General features: G+C 40.3%; 2 protein-coding genes across 2 annotated transcripts; both read left to right on the top strand.

The window, feature by feature from the left end:
- The first annotated feature begins 1,822 nt into the window (after positions 1-1,822).
- Positions 1,823-11,790, top strand: LOC139198234 (proton pump-interactor BIP103-like). Its single transcript, XM_070826654.1, has 6 exons — positions 1,823-1,942; positions 10,180-10,387; positions 10,549-10,737; positions 10,841-10,984; positions 11,079-11,330; positions 11,435-11,790. The coding sequence occupies exons 2-6, from the start codon at positions 10,190-10,192 to the stop codon at positions 11,636-11,638; spliced, it is 987 nt and encodes a 328-aa protein (XP_070682755.1). The 5' UTR covers positions 1,823-1,942; positions 10,180-10,189; the 3' UTR covers positions 11,639-11,790.
- A 6,021-nt stretch (positions 11,791-17,811) lies between these two features.
- LOC114826335 (uncharacterized) lies at positions 17,812-19,504 on the top strand. Its single transcript, XM_070826653.1, has 5 exons — positions 17,812-18,037; positions 18,142-18,315; positions 18,409-18,549; positions 18,659-18,904; positions 19,007-19,504. The coding sequence occupies exons 1-5, from the start codon at positions 17,819-17,821 to the stop codon at positions 19,220-19,222; spliced, it is 996 nt and encodes a 331-aa protein (XP_070682754.1). The 5' UTR covers positions 17,812-17,818; the 3' UTR covers positions 19,223-19,504.
- The last annotated feature ends 440 nt before the right edge of the window (positions 19,505-19,944 follow it).

Here is a 19,944-nt window from a genome sequence, read left to right as displayed (position 1 = left end):
ATGTTAATGCACTGATTCATTCGGTGCCAGTCGAATTCAAGATATGTGTTTTATCTATTAATGTTGATATGATGGTCTTGTTGAGAGTGAATTTCACGATGGGAAAATAAGAGATTTTGCATATACGTTTATAAGTAATTGGGTTACTCCCCATATTGGACAAAAAAAAAATGGTTTTAGGTGGAACCTCAACTTTCTTTATGTATCAGAGCAGTTTGTCTCGTGTGTGAAGCCTAACGGCCACATGTGAGAGGGCGTGTTGAGAGTGAATCCTACATCGGAAAATGAGTGACCTTGCATGTATTTGTAAGTAATTGTAGTACTTCCCATATTGCCAAGAACTTAAATGGAAAAGCGCAAGACCGGGAATGCTCTTTGAAAGGCAATGGGATAAAGCCACTGCCAATGAAGCAAGTGCTAATGCTAATGCTGCTGCCAATGCTATGGTCAATGACAAGAGAATGATTTGTGATTCTTTGAGTTCAAAAAAAGCATTACAAGAACAACTCGAAGTATCATACACAATTCTTACTGATCAAATAGAGTAGGTGAAAATTCAAACTCTGTTTCGTTTAACTTGCTGATTGAATTTCTTGACACACTATTGCAGGTAACTGGTGAAAAGATTGAAGGATTAACCAAATCACTATCGGGAGTGCGGCCAAAAGTTATGAAAGTTGAGAGAGAATTGAAGGCCATTGAAAGAGATATAAAATGCTTGAAGGAGTAATTACCATTGATGGATCATAGGAAAGATGAAGCATACCGATGCATTCTTAAACTGAGAAAAAAACAACAGAGTGGTGAGGTACAAGAAATTGTGATGACAGGAAGGTGTCTGAAATTAGTTGCTTGGGTCTCAAATAAGCTCTTTCGTCAAGGATCAGCGGAGGTTGAAGAACGTCTAATTCTTCATCTTCCTTGAATCTGTAAATTGAAATGGTTCATATTAATTAGTTCTTAAAGTTATCTTGTGTCAGTACTGTAAGCAATTGTACTATTAGACCGTCGGCATTTATGCACCAAGATTCACAGTTGTATTGTAGCAAACATTGGTTGAAGAAATGATCTGTGCACCCATTTTCTTTTGTTTGTTTTCAACATCATTAAAAGTCCATTGTTGAGGCAGTGAAAATACAATCCAAGTTCTTTTTTATTTTTTTCCTAGTAACAATAATCCAAGTTCTTTTTAGTACAGTTTTATTTAAACCATGAAATAGGAAATGATTTATACACGTCATTTTCACCTCTTGCGCACTCCTATTTTTTTTAATTGTCATTGGATTGAACAAATCAAAAGAGAATCAAAGACTTAAGACGGGTCATGCAGAAATCATCTCCCCCCGGATGAAAATCTTTAAGAAGCGCTATTCTGGTTCGTGGGATCAGGTACAGCTGATCGACCGGATATATCGAAATCAGATACAACTAAGTAATCAATAGTATGTGCCGGTCGATAAACCAGTATCTGATCTTACAAAATGGGATCTGGATCCGAACTTTTAACCATTTCAACCAAAAAAAGTTAAACTGCTATTTGAACTTGGAACCAAGAGAACGTATTTCTTTCAATTGAATAATTCTCAGAGACTAAGACCATATTTTTCTCTCTTTTTCTAAATGTTTTTCAAATCGTGCACTTATTGCACATGCCGTGTCCATTTACTCAGCTTCATCTGACAATGCCAACCCAAGAAAAAAAAATTATTGAACAGGAATTGTTTAATAAGGTTTTGAAATCTGTTGACTTAATTTGCTTGGGATGCAAGGGTAGTTGTTTAATAAGGTTTTATGCATCCCATTAGTGTGTATTTATATTGTGGTTTTTGCTATAATTATTAATAGGACAGCTTAACCCTTATATCAGCATCTCCTTGCTAAGTCAAACTCAAATTGTCTTTGTCTCAATCATTTGCAGCACCTGATTATCTGGATATTCAAGGTAATGTACTAATGGCCCTTTCCTTGTTTTTATGTTAATTTGTGACGCTGATCCATTCGGGTGCAAGTCGAACTTAAAGACCTGTGTTTCATCTGTTAATGTTGACGATCTACTCTCGCATCATTTTCGTTTCTTGATTTTTACCTTTATGCCAGTGCATAAACCTATTTATTCTTTTCATTTGTATATAGTGTGATTTAACTCCGCCGTGTAAGTTTATCTTACATTGCCGGTCCCAAGCCCAGATAAAGGAGGAGGGGGAGGGCGTCAGGTAGTCGACAGCCGGCACTCCATGATCACGTCGAATCCTTATGAAAATGAATCCAGAACGAAATCGCGCTAAAGCTAGGGCGTCACCCGTAAGTGGCGCGCTGTGTGGCCCGAGCACAGTGATAAGTGAGCAAGGGTCGCTGTATCTCCATCGGCACCCGGATGCAGTGTTAAATGAGCAAGGGGGCTATAGAAACTTCTTTTCGAACGACTCCACTCAAAGTTGTTTGGGAGCATATGCTCCTATCAACTTTACACGGGATACACAAAAGAAGTACTTTGATCCTATTAGACGGGGAAGGGTGAAGAAGCTAGGACAGAAGGGTAGAGTTCAAGAGAGCAAAATGCGTTTAGGAACGTGGAATATAGGAACCTTGACGGGAAAATCTATGGAAGTAGTAGAAGTTATGGTGAGGAGAAGGATAAATATTATGTGTCTACAAGAAACTAAGTGGGTTGGGCATAAGGCAAAGGATCTAGAAAACTCAGGGTTTAAACTATGGTATTCGGGCACAAATAGAACGAGAAACGGTGTTGGCATCATCGTGGACAAGACCTTGACACAAGATGTTGTAGATGTCAAGAGGGTAGGAGATAGAATCATGGCAATCAAGATTGTAATAGGACAAGAACTTATCAATGTGATTAGTGCGTACGCACCTCAAGTAGGGCTGGATACGAGTTCGAGGGAGAAATTTTGGGAAGACCTTGGAGACTTGGTGCAAGGAATTGCTCAGACGGAGAAGTTATTTATAGGAGGAGATTTAAATGGACACGTGGGCAGGGAGACAAGCAACTATGGAGGTTTTCATGGTGGCCATGGTTTTGGGGAGAGAAACGAGGATGGGGAAGCTATCTTGGATTTTGCAATGGCATATGATCTCTTCTTAGCCAACACCTTCTTTAAGAAGAGAGAAGAACATGTGATCACCTACAAGAGTGGGTCGTCAAAAACACAAATAGATTTTCTTCTAATGAGGAAAAGGGATCGTATAACTTGTAAGGATTGCAAAGTTATACCAGGAGAGAGCGTGGCTAATCAACATCGCTTGTTGGTGATGGATGTACATATCAAAAGAGTGAGAAAAAAGAACAAGACTTGGAAGTGCCCAAGGACTAGATGGTGGAATCTAAAAGAAGAAAAACAAGCCATTTTCAAAGAGAAAATAATCACCCAGTGTGTGTGGGATAGAGAGGGGGAAGCTAACCAAATGTGGGATTCCATGGCTAGTTGTATCCGAAAAGTAGCAAAAGAGGTATTAGGAGAGTCCAAGGGCTTTGCCCCACACCAAAAGGAATCTTGGTGGTGGAATGAGGAGGTACAAACAAAGGTGATGGCTAAGAAGGAATGTTGTAAAGCCTTATACAAGGATAGGACCGATGAAAATGGTGAAAGGTATAGAAAAGCGAAGCAAGAGGCGAAGAAAGCTGTGAGAGAAGCTAAGTTAGCGGCTTATGACGATATGTATAAGCGACTAGATACCAAAGAAGGAGAGTTGGATATCTATAAACTAGCTAAAGCAAGGGAAAATAAGACAAGGGACCTAAACCAAGTGAGGTGCATCAAGGATGAGGATGGAAAGGTTCTTGCTACAGAGAACGCGGTTAAAGACAGATGGAAAAGTTATTTTCATAATCTTTTCAATGAAGGACATGAAATGAGTGCTTCTTTAGGGGAGTTGAGTAACTCAGAAGAGTGTAGAAACTACTCTTTTTATCGTAGAATCCGGAAGGAAGAAGTGGTTGTAGCTTTGAAGAAGATGAAGCATAGAAAAGCAGTAGGCCCAGACGATATACCAATCGAAGTGTGGAAAGTTTTGGGAGAGACAGGTATAACATGGCTCACTGACCTTTTCAATAGGATTTTGAAAACGAAGAAGATGCCAAATGAGTGGCGAACGAGCACTTTGGTGCCTATCTACAAGAATAAGGGCGATGTACAAAATTGCATGAACTATAGGGGTATTAAGCTAATGAGTCATACAATGAAGCTCTGGGAGAGAGTCATTGAGCATAGATTGAGGCAAGAGACACGGGTTTCGGACAACCAATTCGGGTTCATGCCAGGGCGCTCAACCATGGAGGCAATCTATCTCTTACGAAGATTGATGGAAAGATATAGAGATGGGAAAAAGGATTTACACATGGTCTTTATAGATTTGGAAAAAGCGTATGATAGGGTCCCAAGAGACATTCTTTGGAGGATTTTAGAGAAGAAAGGAGTACGAGTAGCATATATCCAAGCTATACAGGATATGTATGAAGGAGCAAAGACTGCTGTAAGAACTCATGAAGGACAAACCGAAAGCTTTCCCATAACTGTAGGATTACATCAAGGCTCATCCTTAAGTCCTTACCTTTTTGCGTTGGTAATGGATGAGTTAACAGGACATATTTAAGATGATATTCCTTGGTGTATGCTTTTCGCAGACGATATAGTGTTGATAGATGAAACTCAGGAAGGGGTAAATGCAAAGCTTAACCTTTGGAGAGAAGTGTTGGAATCTAAAGGTCTTCGCCTAAGTCGATCAAAGACAGAATATATGGAGTGCAAGTTCAGTGCAAATGGAGGCCAAAACGAGTTAGGGGTGAGGATCGGAGATCAAGAAATACCAAAGAGCGACCGTTTTCGTTACCTAGGATCTATCTTGCAAAAGAACGGAGAATTAGATGGAGATCTCAACCATAGAATACAAGCTGGATGGATGAAGTGGAAGAGTGCATCCGGCGTGTTGTGTGACCGCCGTATGCCACTGAAGCTCAAGGGAAAATTTTATAGGACGACAATAAGGCCGGCGATGCTGTATGGCACAGAATGTTGGGCGGTGAAGCATCAACACGTACACAAAATGGGTGTAGCGGAGATGAGGATGCTTCGTTGGATGTGTGGGCACACGAGAAAGGATAAGATTAGGAATGAGGATATCCGGGGTAAAGTAGGAGTAGCCGAAATTGAAGGAAAGATGAGAGAAAATCGGTTACGGTGGTTTGGACATGTGCAAAGAAGGCCTACTGACGCTCCGATTAGAAGATGCGACTATGGGACAGAGGTTCAGGGCCGAAGGGGTAGAGGAAGACCCAGGAAAACTTTGAGAGAGACCCTAAGAAAAGACTTAGAGTACTTGGATCTAACGGAGGACATGACACAGGACATAACACAATGGCGTTCTAAGATTCATATAGCCGATCCCACTCAGTGACTTGGATTTTCCAAGTCTCCAACCGAGAAGTTGTCCTCGCTCGGGAAATTAAGGGAACACTACCTCAACCTACATGCTCCACTCACAAAGCTCCAACATACAAGCTTCAACAAAAGAAAATTCAAAGAACTTAGCGAAGAAGGCTTTGGTGATTTAACACAATACGTTGAAATGAAGGAAAGCTTATTTATTGATATCCCCGATAAATTACAAATATGTACATATACTTGAGTCAAAATAAACAAACAAGAGGGAGCCTTCACAAAGGTTGCTTAGGAGAAGTCTCGGAGTCGGTAGAGCCCCAGAAAGAGAAGGCACCGGAGGGGGATCATTCGGAGCCTCAGTACTGGACAGAACCCTAGAAGGAGGAGGCATCAGAGGTTGATCATTTGGAGCTTCATTACGCGGTACAGCCCCAGAAGACGAAGGCAATAAATGCCTTTGGAACAAACCCACAAATCTCTGATGATCAAGTAAAACCTGATCATCAGATTCCTTCATCTGGTCAAGCTTCCTCTTCATGTTTGTAGCATAGTCATGTGCGAGCCGGTGCAACTGTTTATTCTCATGCTTGAGCCCTCTAATCTCCTGTTTGAGACTCATCACTTCAGCCGCCAATGATTCAACTTGGCGGGTTCGAGCAAATAGGCTTTGGGCCATATTAGACACAGAACCTGCACACTGAACACTAAGAGCCAGAGAATCCTTAACAGCCAACTCATCAGACCGTTTGGAAAGTAGTCTGTTATCTTTGGGAGTGAGAAGGTTCCTGGCCACTACTGCAGCGGTCATATCATTCTTCATCACGGAATCCCCAACGGTAAGAGGACCAGTAGGGGAGACGAAAGATGGGCGCCATATGTTGTCTGGAGAAGGCTGGGCTGCCTCTTCAACAAGGTTCAAGTCAAAACGACGGTCGGAGGGGCCAGACATTTTCAAAGGTGTAGAAGAGAGAAGAGGTCGGACAAATCAAGATCTTAGAAGTGCAAGAATGGAGCTTCTACTGGTGGATATTCAAGTGTGCTTTGGAACTTAATGTCAGCCTCTATAAAAATCTGCACTTGACGAAGCTTCAGAAATCGAAGAGGCGTTTGCTTTCTCAAAAGCTGGGCTGCTCAGAGACCACGAGGGTCGATCTCAGAAATCGAAGAGGCGTTTGCTTTCTCAAAAGCTGGGCTGCTCAAAGACCACGAAGGCCGATCTCAGAAATCGAAGAGGTTTGCTTTCTCAAAAGCTGGGCTGCTCAGAGACCACGAGGGCCGATCTCAGAAATCGAAGAGGTTTGCTTTCTCAAAAGCTGGGCTGCTCAGAGACCACGAGGGCCGATCTCAGAAATCGAAGAGACACCTACTTTTCCAGCCTTGTCAGCACCTGTCACACGCACACTCAGCTTTGCGGAAATTATGGGCATTCTGTCGAAGATTTCTGGCGAAGTAGAAGCACATGAATCGTACTGTTCAATCACCCACTTCCCACACGCAACAGCAGCTTATGGGTACCACATATAACTTTGCCAAAGTTGAGACTACTTTTCCAGCCTTGTCAGCACCTGTCACACGCACACTCAGCTTTGCGGAAATTATGGGCATTCTGTCGAAGATTTCTGGCGAAGTAGAAAGCACATGAATCGTACTGTTCAATCACCCACTTCCCACACGCAACAGTAGCTCATAGGTACCACATATAACTTTGCCAAAGTTCTCTGACAAAGTTGAGACACGTGAAGCTTGCAACTCTCACTACATCGCTCTGACCAAGAAGGGTAAAAGAATAGCAAAGAAACAACACTAACAAAGTTTAGACACATAAATTTTGAAGGCCTAGCTACCATATTATTACCCACAAGGGTAAAGGAACAGTACCACTGTTGGATAATTGGAAAGTCCCGGTGTGTCAACCTCTGTGCTTCGTGGCAAGGTAGACTAGCAAACATGCCCAACCTTTACTCACATTCGAGAAAACACTCCCAACAAGATTGCTTGCCCCAAAATCGAAGAGGCATCGCCCTCCGAATCTCGAGAGCCAGACTCCCAACATGATTACTTTCTCAAAAATCGAAGAGAGGGTAAAGGAACAGTACCACTGCTGGATAATTTGAAAGTCCCTGTGTGTCAACCTTTGTGCTTCGTGGCAAGGTAGACTAGCAAACATGCTCAACCTTTACTCACATTCGAGAAAACACCCCCAACAAGATTGCTTGCTCCAAAATCAAAGAGGCACCGCCCTCCGAATCTCGAGAGCCAGACTCCTAACATGATTACTTTCTCAAAAATCGAAGAGAGGGTAAAGGAACAGTACCACTGCTAGATAATTGGAAAGTCCCTGTGTGTCAACCTCTGTGCTTCATGGCAAGGTAGACTAGCAAACATGCCCAACCTTTACTCATATTCGAGAAAACACTCCCAACAAGATTGCTTGCTCCAAAATCGAAGAGGCACCGCCCTCCGAATCTCGAGAGCCAGACTCCCAACATGATTACTTTCTCAAAAATCGAAGACACCGCTCTCCGAATCTCGAGAGCAAGACCCCCAGCAGGATTGCTTTCTCAAAAATCGAAGAGGCATCGTTCTCCGAATCTCGAGAGCCAGATCCCCGACAGGATTGCTTGTTTGAAAACCGAAGAGGCACCACTTTCCTAACTTCAAGAGCCGGATCTCCTTGGATAAAGCTTGTCTGTAATCTTCACACGCAACATCAGCTTTCCAGATACCACATACCACTTTTTCAAAGTGCTCTGACAGAGTTAAAACTTGTGAAGCTAGCAGCTCCCACTACCGTGCTATGACCAAGCAAGGTAAAGGAATAGCATTATTACTTGATGTTAGGGAGACTCCTATATATGTCGACCTCCATCCCCAACGGACAGGCAGACCTGCAAAAATGCTCAACCCTTCCTCTTATCTGAGAGGGCACTCCCAACGAAGCCTTTCGAAATATTCAGCTTTCTTTCCCCCCGATAATACCTCTGTAAACAAGCTATACTAGAGCAAGAATATCTCATATCATCAGGGTTAAAAGCAAGAGTATCCCATATCATGCTTTTTCCCTGTCTTTTCCTTTGGCCTTGTTCTTACCTGCAAGACAAGGAGAAAGAGAGCAATCAGTCAGCACTTGGAATCAAGCTTCCAGCCAGGAACTGACTGCCTGGAACCCCTTACCTGATTACTTACCTGGCATTGCTCTCGAGTACTCATCTTCAACATCTTATGCTTCCAGGGAAGATACCGCATCTGCTTGAGGAACAGATAGGGCAAGTGAGAATGATACAAGGAAGCATGTGGAGACAAGCGTAACAGCACACGTGCCGATACATCCACTACTTTGTCAAAAGCAAAAGTATCCCATATCAGCAGGGTCGAACGTACTCTAGATTTGATGGACTTGTTTTGACCCTCAAATTCTTCAGTCGGCCTTATACTCTAGAGGAAACCAGAAAACCTTCCAGCCCGGTTCAAGAATAAGCCTGTGGAAAGTTACTTCTTCAAAAGCAAAAGTATCCCATATCATCTCTTCTCATTTTTCTTCTCTTTATCCTTCATGCTGCCTGCAAGATAGGGAGAATGTGAACAATCAGCCGGAGCTCTGATTGCTTACCTTGTCTGTTACCTCTTTCAACAGATCCCCTAGCTCGGCGACTTGGGGGAATCCTACTACATGGTTTGTATCGCGCTTGACCAAGCCTGAAACTACAAGTAAGCTTCAAGTGACATTGATACATTACCTTGTGCATCTCCACCAGTTACAGATACCACCCCTGGATGGAGGAAGAGTACTTCTAGAGAAGATTCCACATCTACCTATGAGAAAGATAAGGAAAGTCAAGACGATACCACACTCCGGTACTTAGAAGTTTCGTGGTTACGAGATCATTCTCCCACAATATTTCCTAATGTCATTTGTACTAAATCATTCACTTGTACTCCCTAAAGGAGAGCTTGAACCTATGTACTTGTGTAAACCCTTCACAATTAATGAGAACTCCTCTATTCCGTGGACGTAGCCAATCTGGGTGAACCACGTACATCTTGTGTTTGCTTTCCTATCTCTATCCATTTATATACTTATCCACACTAATAACCGGAGCAATCTAGCGAAGATCACAAAAAGTGACCGTTTTCGCTACCTAGGATCTATCTTGCAAGAGAACGGAGAATTAGATGGAGATCTCAACCATAGAATACAAGCTGGATGGATGAAGTGTAAGAGTGTATCCGGCGTGTTGTGTGACCGTCGTAGGCCACTGAACAAGGGAAAATTTTATAGGACGGCAATAAGGCCAGCGATGTTGTATGGCACAGAATGTTGGGCGGTGAAGCATCAACACGTACACAAAATGGGTGTAGCGGAGATGAGGATGCTTCGTGGGATGTATGGGCACACGAGAAAGGATAAGATTGGGAATGAGGATATCCGAGGTAAAGTAGGAGTAGCCAAAATTGAAGGAAATATGAGAGAAAATCAGTTTCGGTGGTTTGGACATGTGCAAAGAAGGCCTACTGACGCTCCGGTTCGAAAATGTGACTACGGGACAGAAGTGCAGGGCCGAAGGGGTAGAGGAAGACCTAGGAAAACTTTGGAAGAGACCCTAAGAAAAGACTTGAGTACTTGGATCTAACGGAGGACATGACACAAAACCGAGCGCAATGGCGTTCTAGGATTCATATAGCCGACCCCACTTAGTGAGAAAAGGCTTTGTTGTTGTTGTTGTTGTTGTTGTTGTTGTATTTGTATATAGTGTGATTTGCTTATTCCTTTGTATCACATCAGGCAACGCATAATGGAGGAATTGGAAGCTAAACGAGACAACAATAGCTTGCAAGAGGACTTACACGATAACTGGAATTGGGGTTCGGAAGTTGATGCTGCTGCTGATGAAAAGACAGATTTAAAAGGCAGAATTCACGAGGTTGAGAAGCTGGCTGAAAAGATCAGTCAAGACAGACTTGAGCTGAATGAAGATATAGTGAAAAGGACGGTATGATAAATGGTCTGCAAAAATCTGTATGAATTTAGACTGCATTTCCTAATTATTACTTCTGAGTTGTTGTTCTGGTGTCAAATTCTTTCATCAAACATGGTCAGGATTCATAAATAAAATATGTAAAGATCGATCTTATTCAAAATTTATGTCAACAGTGTGATAGGGCATGCACCCTTTCTCGGTTGGAATCCCTGAAAGATAGTGAAATGGAACTCGGATCCCTTTTGTCCGCGGTGAGGGAGAAAATGAATATACTGCAACTATTTCTGCTCCATTTTGCAGAAAAAGCTTACCAAGGAAAGCCTATGAAGCCCTTCTTACCAGCAGAAGAGATAGCTAAACATGTAACGGCTAAATGTTTTGTCATATTTCCTTGAATATTTTTCTGTTTTTCTCTCTCTAAGCGTTTTGATCCGTAGGTTTTGTTGGAAATGTGAACGTCTGCAGAAAATGAATTTCCGGATGGGACATGGAACAAACAGTTTGGTGGAGGAAAAACAGCTTTTGAAACAGATGAATGTGAGACCGAAAGAGGGTGTTGATTCATTTTCATCATTGGAAGGGCATTGTTATACTCCGCCTTATGTAGATGTAAGATTAAACATGAAATATTTAGTTCTCTTAGGATAGCCCGTGCATTTTTCTTAACCTTGGGATTGCTTTTACGAATGAAATATTGTAACAGACTTGGCACTTGCCTCTCAACGAGTTTTATTATGTGAAGAATCAGAGAAGTATAGTTCGAAACCGCCTAAGACAAATCCAAGAACTTAAATGGAAAAGCGCAAGACCAGGAATTCTATTTCAACGCCAATGGGATGAACCAAATGGTTATGTAGGTGACAATGCTAATGCTGCTGCCAATGCTATTGCTAATCCCAAGAGAAGGATTTGGGATTCTTTGAGTTTGAAAAAAGCGTTACAAGAACAAATCAAAGTAATGTATATACATAATTCTAACTCATCAAATAGAGTAAAGTTAAAACTTTGAAGTTTGTTTCCTATTAGTTTGCTGATTAATTTCTTGACACAATATTGTAGGTAAGTGGTCAGAAGGTTGATGAAGTAACAAAATCACTATTGGCCGTGCGGGCAAAAATTAAGAAAGTTGAGAGAGAATTGAAGGCCATTGAAAGATATACAGAATGCTTGAAGAAAAATTTGACGTTGATGGATCATAGTAAAGATGAGGCGTTGCCTGCCTTCGGCAACCAAGAAATTAACAGAGATATCAGCGGAGCTTAAACGACTCCATTAAAACTATGGTGTTAGGATAAACCAAAGGCGTTGTTATGGATGCAATTTACTCATCAGTGTTAGAAATCTTCTCTTCAACAATCTCTCGCAATATTTTCGCAGTCATTGGCGAAGTATTTGTACTCAATCTTTGTTGTATACTCGAGATCACCATTTTCAAATACCTTAGTTATCAAATTTCATCTTCCTTGACTTTAGTACCATTCCTTGCATATCAACACTGTAAGCAATCACGGCGACATTTGGACACTACCAAAATTCCTTTGTTCAATGTGCAAACTCCATTTTAGATGAAACTGCAATTAGACGTTACGCAATTATTGAAGCGTTAAACCATTTCAACCAAACAAGTGGAACATCAACAGAGGACATTTTGCCCTTTTAATGTTTAGTCCTAGACGACATTCACTTCTCCCAGACCCTGCGTAAAGCGGGAGCCTTGTGCACTGGGTACGACCTTTAATGTTTAGTCCTAGACTGCAAAATTTCTTTTCGTTTCGAATCAACTAATATCAACAAAGATTGCAAAGTGCAAACAAGGCTTCTTCGATCATTTTCGTGTGTTGTGTTTCTATGTTCTTTTGTGCTAATAGTTTATATGAAAAATGATGTTCGTACTTTACAGAAAATTGACTGCATTGGAGTTTAATTTCCTCAAGAAGCGGTGGAGTTGAAAGAGATTAGCGGAGATTATTTTGGGAACTTCTTTGAAATATAATTTACCTTTTATTTTGTTAAATTTAATAGATTTTTGTTAGTATATGATCCCATGTAAGCAAAAAAGTTGGGCCAGCACATGACACGTCATCACTTAACGAACTCAATTCAATCGTCACAATTTCGTAACATAAGCTTTAATGTACCAAATTGTTGATTGAGAACTAAGGTTGAATGTTAGACTGATCGGATCAAAAACAAGGTTTCTAGTTTCCATTTCAAAATTTACAGTTGCATTAGAATTTTTGAACTTCCGAATTTACGGATTATTCAGAATCAGAACAATCTCAAAAATTTTGAAACATAATTTTCAGAATTCATATTATCTATTTCAAATACTGCACATCTGGCAGACTAGTTCATTTAATTTGACAATGGCGCCCCAATCAAAAATAAATTATTGAACATGATTTTTTTAATAAGATTTTGGAATCATTTGACCTTATTTGCGTGGGATGCAAGTGCATTTGGCTTAATATTAAAAGGACAGCTGATGCCAGTATTACCCGCATCTCCTTCCTAAGTCAGACTAACGTTTCTAGCACTATGGAGAAACTGGAAGCTAATTCTACACAAACAGCGCCGGTACTTGAAAGCGAAGGAGACAAAGAGAACTTGTATGAAAATCGGAATCAGTGTTCACAAGTTGATGAACTTATAAACGATGCCGCTGATGAAGAGCCAAATTTGAAAGGCAGAATTCAAGAGGCTGAGAAGCTGGCTGCAAAGATCAGTCAAGAAAAACTTGAACTGATTGAAGATATCGCGCAAAGGACGGTATGTTAAATGGTCTGCTAAATCTACATAAATGTATGTGACTGTATTTCCTAACTGAATCATCAAACATGATCATGATTGAAAAATGTGTAACATCTTATACAAAACTATGTGGACAGTGTGATCGGAGCTGCGCCCTCTCTCAGTTGAAAAACCTGAATGATATTGAAATGGGACTCGGCTCCTCTTTGTCCTCGGAGAGGGATATAATCAATATACTGCAACTATTTCTGCTTCGTTGTGCAAAAAAAGCTCACCAAGGAAAATCAATGAAGCCCGTCTTGCCACGAGAAGAGATAGCTAAACATGTAAGAGTTACTCATTGTTTGGATTAAAACTTGATTTTTGGCCCAAGGATGGAGTCAGGCCCAAAAGGAGGCCTGGAGGAATAGAAGATCAAAGCCCAGCTGAAACTTGGGAAGGCAGGAAATGGCCTTTTCTGACTTGATACAATTCACAAAGGCCACTTGCCTACCTACCCAAGGATCAAGTGGTGTAGACTGATCAGACTGCACAGCCCATAAAGTACTTTATGGTGGCATTACATGTAATAAAGCTGATGAGTCATCACCCTCAGACCGCATTCGGGCAAAGCTGTCGCTACAGGAGCCAAACCGAGTAGTCTATAAAAGGAGGAAGAGGAGACAGGAATAAGGACACTCAAACAAACAAACAAAAGCACAAACTCTGCTCAAAAAGCCAGATTTGCCTTTCAAAACGAAGCTGTAGTCAGCCCAAGCTTTCATCCCCCTCGGGATAATCTTTTCTCCTAAACTTTGTAATAGCTCTGCTACCCTGCTCTAACTTGTTGTAGTATCGATTCACCCTTTTTGTATTCTCTTTTCCCCTCTCCACCTCTAAGCTTTCAGACCTGTGATAAAACCACAAAGATAGGGACCTGCCAGACGATCAGCCTTAATTGATAAGGTTTAATCTTGCCCGACCTGCTTTGCGCTGTCTTTGTCTTTTCTTTCTTTAAAGTCTAGCAATATGTTGTATATTTTTAGTTATATGCAAGATTGTTTCTAGCAAAATCACGATGACAAAGCTTTCTCAATACTTGGATCCGATTTAAATACATCTTCAATGCTTAAATCAGATCCAAGTTCTAAGCCCGCAGGCATGTAAATCTGATTAGTTTAAAAGTCCTTGGCCTCAAGGCATAAAAAAGAACTTTATGTGGACTTAACCCATCCACGACAATCCTTGATAAACGAGAAGTCCGAAGTTACTTGGGGCGCAAGTAATCGACCTACCTTCTAGTTTTCTTTCTATTATATCATGATTATCATAGAACGCTTAAGCATGGGATGGACTCTAATGGAAAGCCTCAAGGCCTACACCTAATGCCTCACAAAGGCATCCATTTGGATTCATCCTATTCAGCGATCTTAAGAGTCTAAGCATAAGAATGAACTCTAATGGGAAGCCTCAAGGCCTACACCTAAGGCCCCACAAAGGCACCCATTTGGGTTCGTTCTATTCCTTGGATTCGGGTAATCAGAAATATAATAGTTAGAAGACTCCTACAATCACAAGAATACATATGATGCGTTCGAGGACTGGTTTAGTTATTTATGGGAAGCCTCAAGGCCTACATTTAAGGCCCCACAAAGGCACCTGTTATAACTAACACGGTTTCTTGGATATATATATATATATATATATATATATATATATATATATATATATATATATATATACAATGAAAGAACGACAACCATTTTACATCAGCCATGCTAAAGATGGCAGTGGCACGCCTGAGCACCTAAATGTTAAACTTGATTGCGAGCCTCAAGGCCTATACCTAAGGCCCCACAAAGGCACCTCTCAAAGTTAACGTTGTCCTTCTCTTTCAGCCTTGCCCGAAGAGCCTTGCCTGAAGAGTCTTGCCCGACGAGACTTGCCCGACAACGCCCAGAAACGAAGCAGAAGCCCGACAGCAGCCCTCAACCGGCGCCAACCTCCAGGGGAGCTGTGTGCTCGTCGGCCAGGAAACATCCCTAGCGGAAATTCCTGCCACGAACACTCATCACATATATGCACATGTGGCGGTATGTAAATGTTTCTTGACTATATTTTTTCCACTATGTCTTGAATTTTATGGAAATGTGGACATGGATTCTGCAGAAAATGAATTTCCGGATGGGACATGGAACGATCAGTTTGGAGGAGGAAAATAAGCTTTTAAAGGAGATGAATGCTAGACAGAAGGAGGGTACTGGTTTATTTCCCTCATTGGAAGGGGATTGTTATACTCCGCGTTCTGTAGATGTAAGATAAAACAAGAAATATTTCTCTTAGAATACCCTTTGTTTTTCTTTAATCTTTCAATTTGGTTTTACTTTTGGTTTTGGACTATCGAAACAGGTACGGTTGTTGCCCCTCAATGAGTGTATGTATGAGATGAATCAGAGAAGTATAATTCAACACCGACTAAGACAAATCGAGGAAATAAAATGGCAAAGCGCAGGACCTGGAATTCTGTTTCAAAGCCAATGGGATGAACCAGTTGGTCATGCAAGTGATACTGCTAATGCTGCTGCCAATGCTGTTGCTAATCCCAAGGGAAGGATTTGGGATTCTTTGCGTTTGAAAAAAGCGTTACAAGAACAAATCAAAGTAACATACATAATTCCAACTCATCAAATTTGTAGTTAAAATTTTGACTTTTGTTTCGTTTAACTTGCTGATTTAATTTCTTGACACTATATTGCAGGTAAGCCGTGAGAAGGTTGATGAATTAACGAAATCACTATTGGCCTTCCGGCGCGGGCCAATTTTTAAGGAAGTCGAGAGTGAATTGAAGGTCATTGAAAGAGATATAGAATGTTTGAAGGGGAAGTTGCCATTGATGGAACAGAGGAAATATGAAGCACAACAATGTATTCTTACATTGAGAATATAAGGTGTTAGAGTTTTGAGACTCTTGTCCCACATTGGAGAAAATAAGATTCTCAATGACCTTTATATATGTTTTTTCCTCTATAATATTAGTTATGTATTGGACCACTTGGAATGGGAATTGAGGCTTGGGTCACCATTTTGTGTGGATTGGGCTTGATGACTATACTATAATATTAATATTAATTAATCTAATCAATTAGTTTTAATTTTCAAATTAAGTTTTTAATTAAAAACGTTTTGATTAATAGACACAACTCTTTCGTATAGCTTCAGATACATCCAAAAGGTATTTGAAGAGGTATGAAAGAGCTTATATAACTGGAGTCCTCAGTTCCATTCCAGAAAAATCTTTTCTTCCTCCTTTCTGATTAATAGACACAACTCTTTCGTATAGCTTCAGATACATCCAAAAGGGTATTTGAAGAGGTATGAAAGAGCCTATATAACTAGAGACCTCAGTTCCATTCCAGAAAAATCTTTTCTTCCTCCTTTCTTCTGTACGAAATTTCCAGAGAGTAAACACACAAAGCAAATTCGGTAGAATTAGGTAGTTTAATCCTGATCGAGCAGACGTTGTTGAACCACAAGCACAAGAGTGAGATGTAAATACTGTTCGAATGACATAGCTATTACGCTAGTCTCTGCCTTTTGTAATCAAGTTAGTACCATTGATATTCTTGTATTTATTTCTGTATTTCATTATGAACAGCAAGTATTTTGATTAATATATATTCTACAATTTCAAGTTCTGTTATTTTTATTTATTTCTGAATTGTTCTCCAACATGAGGTATGATGACTTTAGGTGGTCTGGTGTTTTAGCCTGTTGATCAAAGTACTTCTCTCAAGACGAGGAACTCCACGATGTACTAAACCAAGACAATGAGATGACAAGAAGGTGTCTAAACTTTGCTGCTTATGCCAAGTCTCAAATAAGCATTTTCGTCAAAGATCAGCGGATAATGAATCCGTCTTAATTTATAGTTCACCGAAACAACAAAATCTGGTTCCTTTGACGCGCTCACCATATCAACGCATGATGTTATAGTTCTTCTGTTATTCATCAATTTCTTGCAATGTTTTTGCATTTATTGGTAATAACCTCTATGTATTAATTCAATCCTTTTATTATTACACTTGTGGTCACCGAATTCGAATACCTTAATCAAATTTCATCTTCCTCAGCACTGTAAGCAATAATATTTCATGGTTACTAGTGTCATCGATTGCTGCAAATTGATTGGCTAAAACAAAGAAAATTATAACATGTTCGGTTTCTAATATTCACTCCCCTAAAGGGAAAAACTGCAAAAGCCGCATTCGATCTTGTAACAAAGAAAACTTATTCTAAACGCCCATTTCGATTGAAAGATTATGGTGTCACCATTGGATATCCCATCGTGCTACTCTCTCTCCTCACGTCATAAGTCACGTGAGGAGAGAGAGTAACATAATGGGGATATGGAACGGGAGTAGGGAAGTTTGCCTCGTTTTTAAGACGACTTTTACTTGCAAGTTGGAATTGAGACTCAATTCTTATTGCTTTCTTTATGTTTTTCAAATCCTGCTGGTCTGGCACACGCCATTTCCATCCATTAGAAAAATAAATTATGGAAGAGAAATTGTTTAATAAGGTTTTGGAATCAGTTGACTAATTACTTTGCTTGGGGTGCAAGTGAAATTGTTTAATAAGGTGTTATGCATCCCATTAGTCTATACCAGTATTTATCAGCATCTCCTTGCTAAGCCATCAAGAAAAGCCAACACTATGGAAAAACTGGAAGATAATTCGACACAAATACCGCTGGTGCTTGAAAGCGAAGGAGATGACATTCACTTGCAAGAGAGCTTGTATGAGAATCGGAACCAGTGTCCAGAAGGTGATGAAGAGCCAAATTTAAAAGCCAGAATTGAAGAGGCTGAGAAGCTGGTTGCAAATACAAGTCGAGATATACTTGAGCTGATCAGAAATATAAGCCGAAGGAAGGTATGTTAAAATGGTCCATCTGCAACTTGCATGAACGTATGCGACTCTGCATTTTCTTATGTAATGAAATATGTGATGTGATATTATTGAAACTTCTTCAACAGTATGATTTGTATTGTGCCTGTTCACTGTTGGACTACTACCGGAATAGGCACAAAGCGGGGATCAGAGACTGTTTGAACCTGGAGAGGGAGAAAATGAATATACTGCAACTATTTCTGCTACGTTGCGCAAATAAATCTCACCCCGGTTTGTCAGTAGAAGGCATAGCCAAACATGTAAGAGTTACTCATTATATATACGTACAATGTTTTCCAGTTGTTTCTTAGTTAAGCCTTTTGAGTTTGTTGGATTTATGGACATCGATTCAGAAACTGAGTTTCCGGATGGTACATGGAACAAACAACTTAGCCGAGGAAAAGCGGCTCTTGAAAGAGATCAATGTGAGCCAGGAGGTTTCTGCTGGCTCATTGTCCTCGTTGGAAAACGACTATCATATGCTTCCTGAAAATGTAAGAATAAACATTACATATTAAATGTGTTAGAACTTGTCAATTCAATTATACCTTTATTCTTTCTTAAAATTTGGATTTGAATTTTTCTTATGGACTATTGAAACAGACTTGGTGGTCGGATCACCAATCGCGGTATGTGCTTAATCAGAGAAAAATAGTTCATTACCGCCTAAGACAGATCCAAGAACTTAAATGCCAAATAGCATCAAGAACGGCAATTCTATTGCAACGAAAATGGGATGGAGCCATTTCTAATGCAAAAGCTAATGCTAATGTTGCTGCTGCTGCTATTTTCAAGGGGAAGATTTGGGATGCTTTGCGTTCGAAAAAGCCCTTGCGGGAACAAATCAGAGTAACATACATATAATTCTAACACATCACAAAAAAAAGGTTGAAAAATATTAACTTTGTTTCTTTGCTGATTTATAGTTTCATTCATGCCGTAATATTGTAGGAAACTGGCACGGAGATCGATGAGTTAAAGAAATTATTATTTGCTCCTGTGCGGCCGGAAATTAAGTGGGTTGAGAAAGAATTGAAGGTGATTGAAGAAGATATAGAATGCTTGCTGAAGAAACTGCCATTGATGGACCAGAGGGAACGCGAAGCATACGGCCTGCATAAGTTGAGAAAACAACAGAACTTGCCATTGATCACAGCAAGAAAATGAGATTCCAAGAAGATGTCTGCTGATTAGCTTTCTTGGCCCGAGTCTTGAATGATCTTTTTCGTCAAAGATCGTTCGATGTTGAATGAATCCTTCTGAATGTATAACTTTACCAGTAAAACATAAGTATGTGTTTTCAATAGAGTCCTTGAAGAAGAGAGTGCAAGTGATGCGTCAGAAAAAAAAATGAAGCACACCAATGCATTCTCAAACATGTTGAATAAAATGAAAACATCAAGTCATTGGGCCAAGACAGTATGCTCGCATCCTTAAAGTTGAGTTCGAATTCCCCTCCATGTAGATTATACTAATTTATAATACAATATCTTCTTGTCAAAGAAACCCGGTGAATCAATGCATTCTCAAACATGTTGAATCAAATGCAGACGTGAGTTAGGTCAGTTGACAGAAACAGTGTGTTCGCACCCTTAAAGTCGAGTTCAAATTCCCCACCTTGTGGATTATACTAGTTTAGAATACATTATCTTTTTGTCAAAGAAACCTGGTGAATCAAATTACTGCGAACTGAAAGTGACAACTAACAAATGGGTAATTGGAGGATTGAAGTTTGTGACTTCTTCATGGTTGGTTGAAGTGTCAAAGACTCAAAAACCAAACTCTTGTTGCTGACAATGACAGCAACAAGTAGAAGAAAGCTTTTATGAGAAAAAGACTTTCCTAGTTGGTGGGTGGGTTTGGGTTAGTCCTTTTCTTAAGGAACTCCA

This window comes from Malus domestica, chromosome 08 (assembly GCF_042453785.1).
Source record: "Malus domestica chromosome 08, GDT2T_hap1".
Taxonomy (NCBI): domain Eukaryota; kingdom Viridiplantae; phylum Streptophyta; class Magnoliopsida; order Rosales; family Rosaceae; genus Malus; species Malus domestica.
The sequence above is the reverse complement of the archived record's forward strand: the minus strand, read 5'-3'. Positions and strand labels throughout refer to the sequence as shown.

Excerpts from the sequence above, each read along its gene's own strand:
- LOC139198234 (XM_070826654.1), top strand. The coding sequence starts at position 10,190 with ATGGAGGAATTGGAAGCTAAACGAGACAACAATAGCTTGCAAGAGGAC. Across the intron at positions 10,388-10,548 it reads AAGATATAGTGAAAAGGACG|TGTGATAGGGCATGCACCCT; the intron begins GTATGATAAATG and ends TTATGTCAACAG. Across the intron at positions 10,985-11,078 it reads ATACTCCGCCTTATGTAGAT|ACTTGGCACTTGCCTCTCAA; the intron begins GTAAGATTAAAC and ends ATATTGTAACAG.
- LOC114826335 (XM_070826653.1), top strand. The coding sequence starts at position 17,819 with ATGGAAAAACTGGAAGATAATTCGACACAAATACCGCTGGTGCTTGAA. Across the intron at positions 18,038-18,141 it reads GAAATATAAGCCGAAGGAAG|TATGATTTGTATTGTGCCTG; the intron begins GTATGTTAAAAT and ends CTTCTTCAACAG. Across the intron at positions 18,905-19,006 it reads CCTTGCGGGAACAAATCAGA|GAAACTGGCACGGAGATCGA; the intron begins GTAACATACATA and ends GTAATATTGTAG.